Here is a 16,723-nt window from a genome sequence, read left to right on the forward strand (position 1 = left end):
AATTTGATTGGAAGTAAACCCAGGTTTTGCACACTTTTGTTTCATGGCTCACACTTTGTGTGTCTACATTGTCTTAAAATATACTATTTATTCAATAACTCTAAAATGTCTTATTTTATATCCAGGTGAGAACCCTTTGAAGCCAGTTTCGACGCCCATGTCTAGCCTGCTGCAGAATTTGCAAGAGTATAGCCAATTGCAGCTAGCTTTGCAGCTAACCATCAACTCTTTTGGATGCTGTCATCAACATTTAGTTTCGAACAACATGAATTTAAACTTGAGTAAAAAGGTACAGTAAGTCCAGCTAAACATAGTCTCATTTCATGTTGTTTCAGTTCAACATTAAAAAAATTAATGCAGGTGTATTTATTTAACGTGAGTTTTGCTTCAATGTCTTTTGCCACAGACTTCCTGCAATATGCACATGACCATTCCTCACACTGCTTCCAGTCCCGCTTTTAGTCCTGAATTCCCTCTTTTCTTCCCGGCTCCAGTTCCTATACTCCATTCTTACCTGTAAAATCCCCAGTCTCTGTTGCAGCCATCAGGGGCTTCAGCTACTGTTTCTACTGTACCTGAGTTCCCGTCCCAGTTTGTGGGCTGGGCTGGGCTGACATGGGTATTGAGCACCAATAAGGAAACAGCCAGGAATCCCTGTCATTCTGTGAGGAAGCCTCAACTGAATCACATGCTATGCAGGCATTTAAGTGGTTGATGTTGACCCTTTTACTATGACTGAAGTCCACTGTCTTAGAGCTGTAATCCAGTTAGGGGTTGGCAGCTGCTCTTTTTCCCCAATTTGGGAGTAGTGGCAATTAGTAATTAAATTCTCACTAGAAGATCATTGTGGGATCCCAGACAAAAACCTTGTGACAGTAGGATGCGTGTTGCTGGAGGGGCTTATAGGTAAGGCTGCAGGGGGTTGGCTTTCAGTGATCACTGTTGACTCCCCCACCCCACCCATTCTTGATGTTAGCTTCCTTGATCATGCAAAGAGCAGCACCAAAATATCTTATTTAAAGTTAGTAAAACAAGTATAGTATGACTAATAAATTGACACTAAACTATAATTTAGTGGCAGCACGGTGGCTCAGTGGTTAGCACTGCTGCCTCACGGCGCCAGGGACCCGGGTTCAATTCCAGCCTCGTGCAACTGTCTATGTGGAGTTTGCACATTCTCCCTGTGTCTGTGTAGGTTTCCTTGAGGTGCTCTGGTTTCCTCCCACAGTCCAAAGATGTGCAGGTTAGATGGATTGGCCATGCTAAATTGCCCATAATGTTCAGGGATGTGTAGGTTAGGTGCATTAGTCAGGGGTAAATGTAGAGTAGTAAGGGTAGGGGAATGGGTCTGAGTGGGTTACTCGTCGGAGGGTCAATGTGGACTTGTTGGGACAAATGGCCTGTTTCCACACTGTCGGGATTCTGTGATTCTATAATGCCTGACAATTGGCTTGTTAATATAAGATAATTGATAACTGGTCCCTGACGCTGAATTCTAGTATCAACCCTTCTTCCCTTCAATTTAAATGGACAAGGAATTGCTGCCACTGGTGAAATTATCACAGGGTCTCTCCGACAATTAATTGGGCTCGACTGCGTGTTTCCTGTCCTGATAAACTGCATTTAATCCCACTTGTACTGTCTGATTGCTGGCTGTTAGTTTTATCATAAAATTCAACTTGTAATCTGAAGTGGCTGAATCGATTGTTGTCTTGTACTCACTGGTTGTTTCAAGCTCTGCATGTAATTGAATTGTTTATCTGCCTGCTTTCTCACTACTGAGGTCATATTAGAATAAGGAAACTGATTCCATACTACTGTTATGTTTCAAATTGTGTGCATGTAAAAGTGCTGTGTTCTGATTGAAGAGTATCTAAAGACTAATTTTTCTAACTGGAATAGCTTGGTTGGCAAACTTTTGATTTCCAGCTAATACTTCCAGGCATAACCTGATTGGGTGTCAGTGAACTGTTTTCAAATAAATTAGTGTGGTTGAGTTTACGACAGTTTGGGCTTTTTTAGTTGAAAAGTGGCATTTTTATGTAAAGACTACTTCATATGAGGCTTTGCAACAAGCTTGCAATTTGCTTTTTGCTTTCCATTCTAAATACAATCAATTATTAATAAGCTTTTGTTTTCTATACTTACAGCTTTTTGGGGGTCAAGACTTGAAGGAACTCAAAGATTTCGTCATTGACATTGGAAATATGGCCTTTTCAATTGTTAAAAAGAATTCCCTGGCATTGCTGCACAAGGTAATTAGAGCATTCATTCCCCCAATTTCCTCCTCCACCTTAAACGAACATTTTATAGCTGAGTACTGACAGGCTATTTGACTTTCTTACAACTCTTCTTCATTTGTACATTTCTTACCAGAGTTGTGAGATACAATTCAGTTGTATGAAGTCTGACATTCTCCCTTTCCACCCCACCTTCTTCAGGGGTGTAGAGGCTAACTGTAATGCTCTTATTTCCACTGCTGGCTGAAGCATGAGTACAGTGGAGATTTGAGTCTGAAACATCTTGGTCAAGTCAGCATCTTCCAAATAGTGACATGGTATCCTGGAAAAGAAACTATTCTTCTTGAGTGAGGTCAGCAGACCATAGTGGAATTGAAGTCAACTTGATGATTTTCACCTTGCTATCAAATGCCGAGTTATTGGACGGAGTCATAGGACTTAAATCCAAAAGAGAAATCCTAAATTATTTTTCTCCCAAAACCTGAAGACAATGAATGTGATTGTGATGACTATGAACAGCTAATTTTGTGTTAGCCAGAAATGGAATTTGCCACTTTGTTATATATTTACTGAATAAACCAAATGTGCATATATTTCTTATAATGATATGCCCTTTGGAGATATCTTCAGTGTAGAAAAATGATTGCTGTATCTTTAGAGTGAACTTCTTTATGAAGTTCCCAAGTAAGGAAAATATAGTTGTATCGTTACCATTTGTATTCATTCATTAGTATAATTTGTTGAAGTACACGGAGTCATGTATCATCAAAGTTATACATAAATCAATATTGAATGGTAATTTTATTGTCTTTATAATTTTTTTTAAAGAAATACACAAATAGTTTTATTCAGGTTATCTCGGCCAACATTTCGATATTAAAATCTTCTTTTTTAATTTCTTAGTTGTTTAACTATCGTATAGTTGACACTGACTTAGCACTGGCATACTGCACATTGTTACCAAAGAATGTTGTATTTGAGAAGCTGTGGACTTTCATCAATGATGCGTGGCAAAATTATAACAAAATTCTGGTATGTATAACTCTTTATTAAAAATCCTTAAATTATGACATTGTATTAATATTTGTGCATTTATCACAGAAGTCAAAATCTTATGTTTTGAGGAAACAGTTAGATTATAGAGATGTACAGCATGGAAACAAACCCTTCGGTCCAACCCTTCCATGCTAACCCAACCCAATCTAGTCCCACCTGCCAGCACCCGGCCCATATCCCTCCAAACCCTTCCTATTCATATACCAATCCAGATGCCTCTTAAATGTTGCAATTGTACCAGCCTCCACCACTTACTCTGGCAGATCATTGCATACACGTACCACCCTCTGCGTGAAAAAGTTGCCCCTTAGGTCCCTTTTATATCTTTTCCCTCTCACTCTAAACCTATGCCCTTTAGTTCTGGACTCCCCCAACCCAGGTAAAAGACTTTGGCTATTTATCTTATCCATGCCCCTCATAATTTTATAAACCTCTATAAGGTCACCCCTCAACCTCTGACGCTCCAGGGAAAACAGCCCCAGCCTGTTCAGCCTCTCCCTAAAGCTCAAATCTTTCAACCCTGGCAACATCCTTGTAAATATTTGCTGAACCCTTTCAAGTTTCACAACATCTTTCCGATATGAAGGAGACCAGAATTGCATGCAATACTCTAACAGTGGCCTAACCAATGTCCTGTACAGCCGCAACATGACCTCCCAACTCCTGTACTGAATATTCTGACCGATAAAAGAAAGCATATCAAACGCCTTCTTCACCATCCTATCTAGTTTTGTTCAGGACTACTTTCAGATTCTCAGGATGAAATCACTCCACAGAGGCCAGTATCCTGTCACCCTTTATTTACACTTGACACTGATTCAGCTCCCTCAGAGTTAGCTCTGAGTGAACAAGATGTCTGACATTCCTGTTCTTATCTGTCAGCCAAGCCTCCCTGACTGGACTAGATTAACAGCCCCAATCAGGGAACCCATATTCTATGAGCTCTACCTGGCTTACCTCATTGTAATCACTACACACGGGCGCCTGGTTCTGTTCTTCATTGTTCCTTGGTGTCGTCTCAAATTTGGATTCCAGATATAAGCTCCAATTTAAATCAATGAAGTAAGATCCAATTCTTATCCAATTTCAACTTTTTGACACAATGAAGCTGAAATCAGACAAGCATAAGTACAATTTTATGTAAATAACAGAATAAATTAATATCTGCATAGTTGATCATGTTAACAAAGAAGGCTGATGAGGATATTACTGTTGAGGTGGTGCACTTGGACCACATCAATGAAATGAAATAATAACAACAAACATTTGAGCAGTTATCTCTCCTGCAATAAAAGGGACAGTACAAATATGGATACAAAATTGGCTGAATGACTGGAAACTGAGTTGTGGTTAATGTTTGTTGGGAGTTCCTCAGTGTTGGTATCCTTGCTCTTCCTGTTGTATATTAATGATCTAAATCTTGGTGTTCATGTCTTGATTTCAAATTTGGCAAATGTTACAATTCTTGGAAGAATTATGTACTGTGGGGAAAATTGTGTCAAATTTCAAAAGGACATTGGTTAGTGGAGTGGGTGGACAAATGCTGAAAATGTGTTGCTGGAAAAGCGCAGCAGGTCAGGCAGCATCCAGGGAACAGGAGAATCGATGTTTCGGGCATAAGCCCTTCTTCAGGAATCAGCCCTGGGTGGACAAGTGACAGGCAACATTTAATGTGGAAAAATGTGATTCACTTTGGCTGAAATAAAGAGTACATTCTAAAATGTGTTAACAGAGCAGAGGAACCGAGGGGTATATGTACATAAATGATTGATGGTGACATGACAGGTTGAGAGCATGGTTTAGTAAAGCATACAGGGTTCTGGACTTGCTTTATGAGAGGATACAGAGCTGAAAATGTGTTGCTGGAAAAGCGCAGCAAGTCAGGCAGCATCCAAGGAGCAGGAGAATTGACATTTCGGGCATGAGCCCTTCTTCAGGAAACGTGCCCGAAATGGGCTCATGCCCGAAACGTCGATTCTCCTGCTCCTTGGATGCTGCCTGACCTGCTGCGCTTTTCCAGCAACACGTTTTCAGCTCTGATCTCCAGCATCTGCAGCCCTCACTTTCTCCATATGAGAGGATACAATACAGAAGCAAAGGAGCTAGGTTCAACTTGAGGTCAGGAACCTTAGTTACATTGGTAGATTAGAGAAGTTTGGGCTTTGTTCCTTGAAGAACAGAAGATTAAGAGATGACTTGGTAGATGTGCTCAAAAGCATGAGTTGTCTGGACAGATATATAAAAACTATTTTCCTGATTTTTAAAAAAATATATATACATACTAAGGTAATTGACCAAAGAGGCAATGGCAACTTGTAACGTAGTCAATGGGAAATGTAGACGGGTTCAGATCCGGAATTAGCTTTTTAAAATACCCTTAATGGTTTCTGGCCTTCATTTTATGAGATAATATTTATTGGCCACTCGTAATTGCCTTTGAGAAGGTGTGGTGAACTACCTTCTTGAACCATTGAACTGTTAGGAGTGTAGCTGCCTTTTCTTGTTCATATCCCACAGCAAGCAACATTTCATCACTCAGAAGTGCCCCTGCCAATGATGCCAGTTCCTGAAACCACCTACAATCAGCTCCAATGTTCTCAGAACTTCTTGTGAAGGCAGGTTCAACAGAGCATTCAAGAGGGAATTGAATTGTTATCTGAAAAATAAAAATCAGCAGAGCAATGGGGAGAATATGGAAGAATTACGTCAGGTGAATTATTTCTATTGCGAACCACTGTGCACCCAAGAGACCAAATGGCTCTTTTCCTCTGCTGGAATAATTGTCATTCTGTAGTGGCTGTAATTACAATATATGTTTGTGCCGGTTTTTTTAAAAAAGACCTGTGTTTCAGGCTAACACTACCACTAGATGGAGCATCATGTGCATGTGCACAAAATTAGAGCTGATGTGATGCTGGTACAAATTGAATTGTCCCATGATTTAGCCAGTTATGTATCCAGTCTTTTTGGCCAGCTTCAAACAATTTGCTAGCTTTTAAGTTCAGAGCCTATACTGAGTTACAAGCCAAAAATAGAACTACAATATGAAAAGCAGGAAGATTGCATGATTTGGAGATGCCGGTGATTGCAGTACCAGTCTGAATTACTGATGAGGTCCCAATTGGAGTAAAATCATTCCCATGCATTGTAGGTGCATACAGGCAACTTCCCAACTGCACAACAGATCCTATCTTCAATGGCGCTGTGCATTGGGAACAAACTCCCCAAAAAAATAGTCTTTGGAGGAGTATTTCAAGGAAGTGGAACAGAGTCTAAGATTGAAGGGTATGGAGCAGTGAATTTGGGAGACAGTATTTGCATTATTAGGAACAGCTTAGAGATTCTCCTATCAATTAAACTGTATTGTGCATGGCATGGTTCTTCTTGAAATCCGCTTCCCAAACATTTGAATTCTGATTTATCACCTATACAATTTAAACTAGATAATGTACAATTTCTTTCCACAACCTAAAGACTTCTCGGCAGACACATCCTATTCTATCTATTCACACTCAAAAGTAAATTAACTATTTAATATCTTAATTGCTTTTCTTTTTAAAAAAAAATATTTGTTTGTATTGCATTAACATTGCATGTTAGCTGATTCATTTTCGAACATAAACTAATTTTATCTGCAGCATTGCTAATGGTCAATCAGGTTTTGTTAAAGTAGAGTTGTGTTAGAATATAGTTTAATTAACAGGAGTTCTAATTTGTTATGCACAGGATTGAGAGATACTGGAAAAGGAGACTTAGCTCTAGATATATTAGATTGTCTGTCTTGTCAATTCCAGGAACATTCTCGAGGAGGAGAAGTTCTGAGAACATTGGAGCTGATTGTAGGAGGTTTAAGGACATTACTGAGTGATGGAAATGTCGATCGCTGTGAATATGAACTAGAAAATGCAGCCACAAGCACAGAAGGAGGCTATTGTTATGCAAGTGTTGGCTCTCTAAAGGAGCACTTCATCTCGTGTAACACTCCTGCCTTTTTATCCTATCATTGTGGCAAATTATCCTTTTCAAATAACCATCCATTTCTCTTTTGAAAGCTTTAATTCACTGTAGCTCCACCACACACAGGCAGTCCATTCCAGATTCTAGAGGATAGCTGTGTGAGAAAGCATTTCCATATGTTGTCATTACTTCATTGGCAAATTACTGTATCGGTGTGATCTTGTTGGTTTTACGATTGAGAACAATTTCTCCATATCTATTCTGTTTAAACCCTCATGATTGGAATACCTTCTTTCAACCTTCTGTCCTCCAAGGGGAAGGATATCATGATGTCTTTGGAGCATCCATGGCAGACACTGACAGTATTGGGATTTCTCAGACTGACATTTCTTTTGCTGAATGTTTCAGAAATCACACATTCCTATCAGGACCATCAGGAGCTATTGCATTCCCCTATTCCCCCACAAGTGGGGGCCTGGGCGGCACAGTGACACACTGGTTAGCACTGCTGCCTCACAGTGCCAGAGATCCAGGTTCAATTCCCGCCTCAGGCAACTGTCTGTGTGGAGTTTGCCCATTCTCCCTGTGTCTGCGTGGATTTCCTCCCGGGTGCTCCGGTTTCCTCCCACAGTCCAGAAATGTGCAGGTTAGGTGAATTGGCCATGCTAAATTGCACGTAGTGTTAGGTGAAGGGGTAAATGCAGGGGAATGGGTCTGGGTGGGTTGCTCTTCAGAGGGTCGGCGTGGACTTGTTGGGCTGTAAGTAATCTAATCTTTAAAAAAAAAAACCTTTTATACCCCTGAGATCCATCAATCCAACTGTGGCCTTTTTATACCCCTTTCATCATCACTTTCTTTATCTGTCTTAGAATTTCTCTTGACTTAGCAAAGTTAATAATAGTGTACCAAATGGCAATTTGTACTGTCTTTAACACAAGCATCCAGAAATAGAAAAAGTCATCGGACATAACTCCAGTTTTTTTTTAAAAATGCAGGCTCCACATTTCAAATTTAAAAATCCCTCCAGCCCCAGAATTCAAGTCTTTATGAAAATTAGAGAAGGAAATGGCTTGCAGTGATTGGCTGCTCTCTATGTTAACCAACAACAGTGCAATAATTCAGACATCATTTCAGCTGGGTTTAAATCATTTACAGAAAAATATTATTTTGTTTCTCCAATTCTCAAGTGAGCATTTTTATGAAAAATCCATTGTCTATTTAATTTTCTTTTTGGCACTTCCTTGCTACCAAATGGCATTTCTCAATCCGTCTCTGGTTGTTCATCATGAAACTTTTGGGAGCTGTCTGGAGATTTTACCAGCTAGTACAAACTTTTTTTTTTGTCAGTGAATGCAGCGTATACCTTGATTGCTCTAACCCCTAAAATCTGTTTTGTTTGCTCACATGTATCTTGGCCTCAATGCAGTTGTGATCTTTCTTCTCAAAGAAATACCTAGTTTGAAGGTACTGTTGCATACCATTAGATGCCACTAGTGTGATTGATATTGTTATGTTATGTGTAAACATTATCTATCGTGACTTTTTTTTTAATCTTGAGATAATGCATTTTGATATGCATAGTTTAAGCTTTCATAATCTTTGATAATTTTGGACTTTGCATGGTGGCACTGTTCTGTTATTAGGGCAAGTATGGTATATGTAAAAATAAATTCCTTTTTCAGTCGTTACAGAAGAGTAACTGTTGGAACTGTCCTGTTTTCCTACTCATTTGTTAAGTTTTACTGTTTCAGGCAGTTGCTGTCGTTGGTGCTAAACTGGCTGATTTGCTTCAGGATGAGCAACAGAAAGAGAAGTTCAATTCCTTAATTGTTGATACGGAATGGTGTGTGAAGCTCAGTAAACTTGGAGTAAGTAACTTCAGTAAAATGTTGTTTTGACAAGGAATATTCTCACTGGCAGGTACAGCTCAGTGACCTGCTGATAATTAACTAAACAAATGAGTTAGCCAATCAGTAGTTACTTTTGCTTTTCCAGGATTTCCCTAGTGTTGGCATAGGTCCTTGCTATGGGGAGAAACCACAGTTCGACCATGGCAGACAACAATGGTTTTGGGAGGACTGCTTCCTCAACGGTTCACTACATGGCCAAATAGGGCCTCCGGCAGCAGCTGATTGCAGAGGGATACCTGACTGAACCCAATGCATTCTTAAAAAAAAGCTAATTGACCTTTGAGAATGCTTTAGTATCTGTGAAGCAGCTTTGAAAGGCCAGAAACTTTGAGGTGAGCTAACACCTTCAATTGGACATCTATTTTATGGTGGTCTCTTAATTGGCTGCACTCAAAATCCTAACTGGAGTCCCATCATCTCTCAACATGTGTTTACCACCAGCTTTCAGTCCCACAGTGAGACAACCTCTGAATCCACAAAATTCCAGCCAAATGACTGGTAAAATATCATCTTTCCTGTCTACCATCCCTTTTTCCTGATGTCACATACTGTTCTGATTTTTATTATCATTGCCTTGTCAAGATCCAGGAATTCTAGACCTAATACCTTTCTGGCAGAATTGATGAAATGGATTAGAAAAATGTCACATTTTTACCAATGTGGGGAATCTAGAGATGGACAATCATTTCAACCTTGCCCTGCCAGTATTTCCCATGTCCCGGGAACTTATTTAAAGAATTACAATGCAGTTTTGGTGTCAGTAGAGAGCACTTTCCACTTATTACAAATGTTAGACTTCTGTGTAAATCAGGATTTCACACAGATCAGTGAAATGTCACTGGATTGTCTCCTTCAAGCAGGACTCTGCCACCAAATTTTGGCTGTTGCACTCTTCACTGATGCTGCCATGGTAGTGTGTGTGTGCCATTGGTATTTAAATACACAGTACAATTTATTTCATTTGACAAATTTTCAGTCACTTCCTGAACATCTCCTCATGTGTTGTTGTTGTGATTTGTTAATTTCTCAGAGCCCTTAATGTCTGTTTTATCTAGATCTCATTCCAGTCGACACTTCGAGATAATCCAGCAAAAAGAAAGGAATGTGTTTATGTCCTGGTGCAAAATCCAAATGTGAACTCCCAGCTAATAATGCAGTATTGCAGGTAATTAAAATTCATGAAACAGTTCAGTAGAAGTATCAAAATAATAAACAAACGTGTTAATGTGGAAGTTAGAATTTCTAATATTCTCATAACTAGTAATTCAACTCTGTTGGAATTAAATTACATGACTGTCATCTTAGTGTGCTTCATTGAGGATTTCTACAGCCACAAGAAATAGGTATGTCAGGACCATGGACAAAAGAACTACTTTGATAATTTCCACAGCATGGCTTATCTCACTTCTTGAAGATATGTCTGTTCGTCACATTCCTGAGGTTGGGAGGGGAGTTTTTTTTTATTCTCAATATGTGGACAGAATTTTGAAGTATGCAAAAGTCCACCACCTTTGGAGACTCCAGCTGGAATGGCATTGGTGCCACAGGCTTGTTACAGTTCTCCGAATGGTGGTTTGCTGATGAATTCTACAATGGGAGACTGAGGGAATAGCCTGGAGAGTTCCAATTGTCACAGTGGATTCGTGATGATTGAACAGTTCAAAATGTTCCTTCCAATTTTGGTGGATGTTATTGTCATCTTTCAGAAGAGAACTTAAGTGTGGTGACTTCAGCGGTTTCCTTCCAGTCAATAAAGGCCTTCAGAAATGCAACTTAGCCATTTATCAATAAACCATCAATGGGAGAACTGAAACAAGCAATTTCACGCAGAGAGTGGTGCCTGTATGGAATGAGCTGCCAGACGAAATGGCGGAGGCTGATACAATTACACCATTTATAAAACATCTGGATGGGTATATGAATAGGAGGACCTTAGAGGGAAATGGCCCAAATGTTGACAAATGATTCTGGATTTGTTTAGGATATCTGGTCGGCATGGACAAGTTGGACTGAAGGGTCTGTTTCCATGCGATACGTCTCCATGACGTAAGAACATGGATGACTTTAAAGACATGAAACCAGGATTCTTTAGTCCACAAGCATCAGTTTGTTACAAATATGAAGGGAAGTTAAGGTTAAATTAGCGAAAAAGTATTTAATGGTATGAATCCTGCAGTTCATACCTGATTATGGAAATACTTTGTCTGTCCCTCTCTGCTTGAGGCTTCTTTCTGACAAAGGCACTCTTCCTTCCCAGAGAGACCAGCTTGACTGCTTGAGCTCCTCTGCTCTATTCCCTTCCTTACTATTATCACCTCAGCTGAAGGCCCCGTACACAATGATGACCTTATTTATTGTGTAAAGATCGTATCTTTTTATTTTTCTATATTCTTGATTATGAATTGAAATGGAAAAAAGATTTTTAAAAACTGCAAAGATGCGGAAAGAATTGCTGCACTTTTTAAAAACAAATTACCAACACACATCGTTAGTGCAGTTTACCCTGCTGTTTGTTCAAGCAGTTGGGGAGTTTAATACTGATGAGTTGGAAATGGACACTTACGAAGAGTTAATCAGTTGGCAACAAGTAGATGATAGATTTGTAGAGGGGTGTCCTGTTGTCAATGACAAAAGCCTTCTACCTGCCAACAACTGTGATTGTATTCCAGATAGTTGAACAACTTGTGGGTGTTAATATTTGGCCAGAAACCATCGGATCTCTGGAAAGGAAGTAACTGTCCCCTCTCTGCTTTCAATATACCTTAAGCCTGAAGAGAGCCAGTTTACTTCCTTTCATCAGTTGCTGTAAACTGTGACTTTTAAAATAAGTCATTGACTTTACAGATGTGAACTAGTTGCCTGTGTAAGTAAGTAAAATTACCTGGAGAAAGTAGATTTAGGAGCAGCGGATAAGTTAGGGAATTTTGAGTATTTTAATAAAATTTTTAATTTTTATGATAACTCCAGGAAGAGTGGGGGTAGGGGTTTAATTTTCAGCACGCTAGCCCAGTAAGGCATGACAATTGCTAGTAATTGTATATAGTAATGGAAATAGTTTGAAATCTTTTATTACTCAGCCTTTATATATTAACTGAATTACATATTTCCTTAGTTTGAAACTTCGTGATCAGTTGAATGTCTTAATACTTTTTTATTGTAGTGCTTTTGGACTGAACAGTGACATTGCACTGCAACTATACATAGAGACATTTCTTCTGCAAGGCATAAGTGGCCACCATGGCAAAGAAGAGCCAGGAGGCATAAAACAATCCCCTGCTGAGCTTTTGGAAAGAGCTATGGAAGTCTTGCCTTTATTAAAATATAAAACTGACCTGGTCATTAGTTTGAGCGGTACTTTACACAAGGTAAACTATTTTGGAATAATATAGATAAGCATCTGTGTTCTACTTTTAAAGCAGTAATTGCAAAACAATATTGTAGATTTTTCAGCAGCTCGCTGCGTTTTGAGAGATACTTGATAACTGTGGTTCTTCTTCAAATGATAGTTTTAAGGAATTCTCCAAAAGGAGGCCCTTTGATTCCCTTCTTAAACATATCTGTGACACATGTGTATTACTGTTTTTGACTTTATGACAGAACCAGAGACTCAGGAACTAACTGTTATCTCCATTATGTTTGTGCCAACTCTTTGTCATCCCACAGCCTTATATCATTATCTGCTTCAAATATCTATTTATTTATTTTCCTGTGACAAGAAACAATGGCCTCTGCCTCAATCATGCCTTATTGTGATAATCCCAGACTTCATCCTAATAAATGTACACAGTATGTCATCTGACTTTTCAAATGTTCCTTCCATGATGAAATGTCCAATTGTACCCAGTACAGTAACTGTGGCCTCAAGTTGGCACTGATATATGATTTATCTGTGCCTAGCTCAGAGCCCAGTTCATCCTGTTTTCCTTAAATTAGGTTGAGAATTAATGGCAACCAAGACAAATTCAGACAGATATGTTATTCAGAGGAACTTGCTGGTGATGCTGTCTCCAGTGTGGTGACCATGCGCAGAGGTTCTGGGATTGTGTTTGTGTTTTCCCAACAACAATCTTAGTGTGGTCTCTTGAAGAATTTTATCCTGCTATGCATTTTAAAAGTGAATAATTGGCTGCATTTATTGAATATTAATGTGTGCTTCTGTCTTAAATTTAAGATGGATCCATATAACTATGAAATCATTGAAAGTGCTTTAAAGATTATGAAATTGGCGAATGAACCTTCTATGAATTTTAACTTGGATCAGGTAGGAACAAATAGGTCAGAAGTCTTAATGTCATCTTTATATGCAAATGATTATGGTTGAGTAAACAAAAGTTGCTTGATGCTTTCAATTCAATTTAAAATGGGTTTTTGAGAGGAATGTGTGGATCTTTAAAGTGAGTTTTTAAGGCAGGAACAAATAGTTTTGAATCAGAGATATATGTGAAGATTTGTTTCAGTTCTTAGCTCTCTACAACTGAAAAAAAAATGGGTTTTGCAAAGGAATTACAGTACACCTGACATATTTAGGAACTATTTGTACATAATTGCTGGCCTAGGTAGAATGGAATTATGTGAGCTTATTAACCCACAAATTTTACAATAAAGAAAATCTTGTTTTAATAGGCTTTAAATCTTTTACAACATTTGTACTCCTACAAACGAATTTCACCACCTGGGAACTTGGAACTTCAGTACCTCCAGAAGCATTCAATTGACCTTTCACCAATGGCTGAGAGCAGATTACCATTCCACCCACTCTTCTTTGAAGCTGCTCAAAGATTCTGGAGTATAATATGTAAGCATATAAAATTAAAATTTGAGCTACCTAAAGAATAGTACAGAACCATCAAGATTTCACAATATTCTCCATTAACTCACAAGTAATAGCAGTACAATAGAAGTTTGAGTTCAGTTTTAGAAAGGGTTGTATTTGTTGACTTTGTTTTTGGTAGAAGCAAAATCAAAAATGTTTCTAATTTGGATGATGTTGCTGGCTAGGCCAATTTTCTTTGCCCATTCTTCATTGCAAAGAGGATAGCTAAGAGTAAATCACAGTGCTATGGGTGTGAAGTCACATGTAAACAAGACTAGGTAAGAATAACAGTTTCCTTCCCTAAAAGACATCCGTGAACTAGAAGAATTGATTGAGAGGGGATTAAAAGCATCTATCGATAATTAATCTTTTTGTCTTTAAAAAGGTTTGTAATGTCAGTTTCAGATGGGACTCTATTGTGGTTTATTCTAAAGTGGAGAGGGAAAATAAATAGAATGAACATCTCCGTGTGAAACACGAACAAAAGGATTGCAATCACTCTCTTTAAATAGAAGTTAATACTTTTGATGCAGTTTAAAACCATGCCAATTCACTGCAGCATTCGGGTTCGACAACCAAAGCACATTTTATTTTGAGACTGTTTGTTTGTTAAAATATGTGAAAAATCAGTAAAATTTCAACAGTGCTCGAACTGGGGATGGTAAATACCATGTTATATGAATATAAACAATCAACAATATACATCCAAACATCTCTAAAGCTTTTATCAGTTTGCTTATCATAGAACAGTCCACATGTTTTTGTGGGTCATAGATTCTGAACCAGAATGTTTTGAATGCTGAATTCCTGATTAAGATAAGCATTCTTTTTAATAGAGCCAAGGTAGATATAGCTGTACAGAAGTTAAATTACAGTTATGATAACTCCTACAAAGCCCATGGGGAAATCACTAAGCTCCTTACGAAGCTTGTTGACTGTGGGTTCCCCTGTTCACAGGCAATGGAACTTATCACCCTTTTATAAAGAAAATCCAGATTGCCCATAATGGGCTTTGCATGTGAATACATTGGTAATGGAAAAAATAAAGCTGTCTCCTGTCTGTCCCAGTTTGGGACTCGTCTATGTACACGGAGTAGTGACTGTATCAGGCTTCCTGAATTGTAATTTAATATTATTCAGTAGCAAATGTTGAATACTGCACTAAAAGACTCCACGGAGAATGTTCTTAAATTAATTACAGATTTCTAAATGCAAAATTTCTATTATGTTCATATACCCAGTAAACTTTGAGCTATTTAACTATGAAGAGATTCGTAAATATGTGGCTGGCTTGAATTTCATTGGCATACTTCTGTGCTGTGAGATTATTTCGACCCATTGTGCCTGTGCCAGCCTTTCAAAATTTCAACCAACTCCATTTCTGCATCAACTAATCTGCTGCTTAAACCTTTGTCCGTGCTTTGGTACTTGTACACTTGATTGTCCTGGTGCCCTCATGGCCAGCAGCCCACAATCTACCCTCCATATTTGAGGTCATCCTAAAGAATGCTGGCTGTCGACTTTCACCAAGTGTCTTTCAACCATCACCCCTGTGCCTGCTGACCTGCATTGACTCCCAGTTAATCAGACCTCAGTTTTAATATTCTCTCCTTTTTTATCAATCACTTTATGGCCTTATCCAATCAGTATTTGTCATCTTTAGTCTCTTTCTTACATCATTTTGTCTTCTATCTCTTTTTCACCTTTAAGACTTTCTTTGACAAAGTTTTAAAATATTTGCCCTAGCTTCACTTAATGTAAGTCTGTGTCAAATTTTACTTCATAAAACTTGTGTGACATATTACGTTATTTTTCTATGTTTGAGGTGCTATGTAAATAAAGTTGTTGTTTAAAGAAGTGATTTAACTATTTTACCCCGATTTCTTTTACAAGATGCCTTCAATTTGTGTCCTCATGTTATTGACTCTGCTGCAGTAATAGTCTGCTCTTTATTAACTGAAAGAGAACAATAAATTCTTTAAGATCTCCTTGAAATTGAAATCCATCATTCCTGATATCCTTTCCAGAATATCTCCACTGCACTCTTCCCAGTCTTTAACATTCTTCTTGAAGAATTAGATCTTAGCCATTTATTCATAAGGCTTGGAATAACTTTGTTACCTTTGTACTCCACAAGCTTAATTTTCGCTCAGTGTGGTAGATATTGAAGATCATTATGAAGGCAGATGGGATCCCTGGTGCTACAGTTTTTGCAAGCCTGGGCAAGAAAGTAGGTTGGAAGTCTGCACTTGCACTGCTGACCGAGCCAACTCCATTGCAGGGTTAGTGTCTCCAAGGTCCCCCAGAATTTTCAAAAAGACTTGCCAGCTTCTTGAAGATGCATGCTTCACAACTCCTTAGATTTTGTAAACCGTAATCTGGATTCAGGACATTTTGGAAAAATTTGTGCTCAAAGCATCTTGCCCATGCTAAGACCATAAGAAATAGGAGTGGAAGTAAAGCCATTTGACCCATCGAGTCCATTCCATCATTCAATCATGGCTGATGGGCATTTCAATGCCACTTATCCGCACTCTCCCCGTATCCCTTAATTCCTTGCAAGATTAAGAATTTATCTCTGCCTTGAAGACGTTTAACATCCCGGCCTCCACTGTGCTCCGTGGCAATGAATTCCACAGGCCCACCACTCTCTAGCTGAAGAAATATCTCATCATTTCCATTCTAAATTGACTCCCTCTAATTCTAAGGCTGTGCACATGGGTCCTAGTATCCCCGCCTGACGGAAA

General features: G+C 38.7%; 1 protein-coding gene across 2 annotated transcripts in view; it reads left to right on the plus strand.

The window, feature by feature from the left end:
• The window catches only part of kntc1 (kinetochore associated 1), a 152,042-nt gene that overhangs the window by 79,823 nt on the left and 55,496 nt on the right, over positions 1-16,723 (plus strand). For both annotated transcript variants that reach the window (XR_015761265.1, XM_043715770.2), the window contains exons 39-46: positions 126-289; positions 2,151-2,255; positions 3,144-3,272; positions 9,005-9,121; positions 10,219-10,328; positions 12,324-12,528; positions 13,335-13,424; positions 13,787-13,958. Coding sequence is in view for 1 of the 2 variants with exons in the window: in XM_043715770.2 (XP_043571705.2) it covers positions 126-289; positions 2,151-2,255; positions 3,144-3,272; positions 9,005-9,121; positions 10,219-10,328; positions 12,324-12,528; positions 13,335-13,424; positions 13,787-13,958 (1,092 nt within the window). In the remaining variant the exon portion in view is untranslated. The remainder of the gene's footprint in view (positions 1-125; positions 290-2,150; positions 2,256-3,143; positions 3,273-9,004; positions 9,122-10,218; positions 10,329-12,323; positions 12,529-13,334; positions 13,425-13,786; positions 13,959-16,723) is intronic.

Source organism: Chiloscyllium plagiosum, unplaced genomic scaffold (genome assembly GCF_037043375.1).
Source record: "Chiloscyllium plagiosum isolate Xiang-an unplaced genomic scaffold, Cpla_swu_hap1 HiC_scaffold_24, whole genome shotgun sequence".
In the NCBI taxonomy this organism is placed as follows: domain Eukaryota; kingdom Metazoa; phylum Chordata; class Chondrichthyes; order Orectolobiformes; family Hemiscylliidae; genus Chiloscyllium; species Chiloscyllium plagiosum.